This window comes from Apium graveolens, chromosome 5 (assembly GCF_009905375.1).
Source record: "Apium graveolens cultivar Ventura chromosome 5, ASM990537v1, whole genome shotgun sequence".
Classification (NCBI taxonomy): Eukaryota; Viridiplantae; Streptophyta; class Magnoliopsida; order Apiales; family Apiaceae; genus Apium; species Apium graveolens.
This window is the reverse complement of record NC_133651.1, coordinates 311,348,493-311,350,971: the sequence shown is the minus strand read 5'-3', so window position 1 is coordinate 311,350,971 and position 2,479 is coordinate 311,348,493. Positions and strand designations below refer to the sequence as shown.

The window sequence follows — 2,479 nt, the reverse complement described above, 5'->3', positions numbered from 1 at the left end:
ATAATTTTATACTACCTATTCATAGACCTCTTGACTTTTATAAGATGATTTCTGCAATTATCACGTACCCACATATAGTCACCACTAATTACGATTTTATTGCCTTCTTTCGACAAATGGCCAATGCTAATTATATTGCTGCAGAGTGAGGGAATATAATATATCTCTTTCAAGACTCGTTCTTCTCCCATTTTGCACTTGATTCCTATAGAGCCTCGCCCTTTTATGTGGACCAATGATCCGTCTCCAAACTTCACTTGCCCTATTATTCGTTCATCCAAATCCCTGAATTTTTTTCGTTCCCCAGTCATGTGGTTGCTGGCCCCGTTATCCAAATACCATAGGTTTGATTCTATTCTTTTTCCTTCTCCATCTTGAACTAGTTTAAGTGTCACCTTCTATTTGTTCAATAACATCATATTCTCTCCTTTGCCTTCGCATTCTATTAAAAGCAATGCTGGTTCATCTGGAATTTCAACAATGTTAGCCTCCTCCTTACTTTCTTTATCACATCCAGGTTTCCTACAATCTGCAGCAAAATGTCCGAGAATGTTGCAATTGAAACACCTTACGCGGCTCCTATCATGTGTGCCTCGATTATATTCTCGTCCTCAAAACCATTGTTCCGTTACAACTCTATTTGATCGCCTGATCCACTCATCTCTAGTGAGCAACAACTTGCTCTCCTCCTTCTCCTTCTTCAACCATTCCTCTTCAGTGAGAAGCAACTGACTCCTACTACTGTCGCCCTGTCCTCAAAGCCTTTCCTCATGTGCTTTCATGGAACTGACAGCCTCCTCTATTGTCATTGTATCCAGATCTCTAAACTGTTCAATGGTGGACACAATCTGCAAGAACTTCGGGGGTATTGCTCTTAATATTTTTATCACGACATAAGCTTCAGCTACTGCCTCTCCAAGTGCACGAATGTTTGTCACCATGCCTGTGATCTTCAAACAGAAATCATCGAGAGAGTCTGAGTCCTTCATGCTTAGTGACTCGAATTCAGCCTTGAGCGTTTGTATCTTTGCATTCTTCACATGTTCCACACCCTGACACATTACTTTAATTGCCTCCCAAACTTCTTTTGCAGTTTCTTTCTCAGCCAGTGAAAGGAAAATGTCTTCTGGAATACTTTGATAAATGGTTGCCATAGCGATTTTATCCATCTTGTCATCGATTGGTGCCTTCGAATCTTTAGGTACCACTACATCCCAGACGCCATGGGTCTGCATATATACCTTCATTTTCAGAGCCCATGTTGTATAATTACCTCTCATCAACATGGGGTAATTCAAACTAACCGCACTGTCTTTGTTTTTCCCTGGTTCCGTTGTCGAAACTACTTTTGGCATGTACTTGGGCATCAACTGTTTGAACCAAGTGCTTTGATACTAGATTGTTGGTTATACTTGTTGTGTTTGTTATGAAAACTGAGAGAAAACACACTACAAGAAAAACCGGCTCACACAACGGTTTTTGCCCGTTATCTGATACCCTGAAAAACCGTTGACTATTGAGCCGCCGTCTCTTACATGGATCAGACAACGGGAAAAAACTGTTGTGTGAATGAGCACAGACAACGACCAGAGTAGTAAACCTGTTGTGTTACATCCAGAATAGACAACGCATTCTTGTAACTTATATTGTAAACATCTGTATTAGTCAAGTGTTCTGGAAACGGTTGTGTAGTGTGTCCATAATAATATAAGAACAAAACAAGTAATACAACTCTTATTGTCCTCAAATGGTTGTTCTACAGATCAACACACAACACAAATGAATTAAATAGCTCTTGTAGTAAAATTCTACAGACAACACTTGCATTTTGTTTTGTGTTGTAGGAACTCTTCTCATACAAGATTTGTCGTGTTTCTTGTGTTGTGTGATTTAGTTTCACACTTGTCTTTTAGTTTACAATGTGTTGAGTTAGTGTTTAAGACATGATTCTTTTTATAACAAATGGTGTTGTCTGAACATAATTAGTTTTATAGAGAAGGGTTTTTTATTCAGTTTGGTATTGTGCGAAAGAAAATATAACAAGCTTTTAGTTTTTGAAATTATTGTGTGAAACAAACTATAACAATGTTTTAACTGGATAACTTACGGGTTAAAATCCCCTCAGACAATGGTTTCCAAATGCAAAGCAAATAAAGCAACATTGTAAAATTAATATGCCATCAAATTTAAAATCCAAAGAAAAACCATTGAGATTACAACCAAGTCATCACCATTACAGTAGCAAACAACCAACCCTCCATTACTCCAGCAATCAACCAACCATCCATTACACCATTTCAACTAAAAACCAACTAAGTATAACCAAGTTCTATCTTAAGAAAAATAAGACCATTCGAGTACATGTACTTCGGGACTCTATATTGCTTGTTAAAACATATAAAAATGAAAAATCTGAGTTAACTTTCTTTAGAAATTCAGGTGACATTTACATGTGCAAACACACATATGCACTAATATG

At 37.6% G+C, this 2,479-nt stretch overlaps 1 protein-coding gene across 1 annotated transcript; it reads right to left on the bottom strand.

Annotated features, from left to right (window-relative positions):
• Window positions 1-755: 755 nt before the first annotated feature.
• LOC141661244 (uncharacterized) lies at window positions 756-1,367 on the bottom strand. The gene has a single exon (XM_074468230.1). It carries the CDS (start codon window positions 1,365-1,367, stop codon window positions 756-758), a length of 612 nt encoding a protein of 203 aa, XP_074324331.1.
• Between the last annotated feature and the right edge of the window lie 1,112 nt (window positions 1,368-2,479).

Bases quoted from the DNA above. Each gene is read 5' to 3' on its own strand.
- LOC141661244 (XM_074468230.1), bottom strand. From the start codon at position 1,367: ATGCCCAAGTACATGCCAAAAGTAGTTTCGACAACGGAACCAGGGAAA.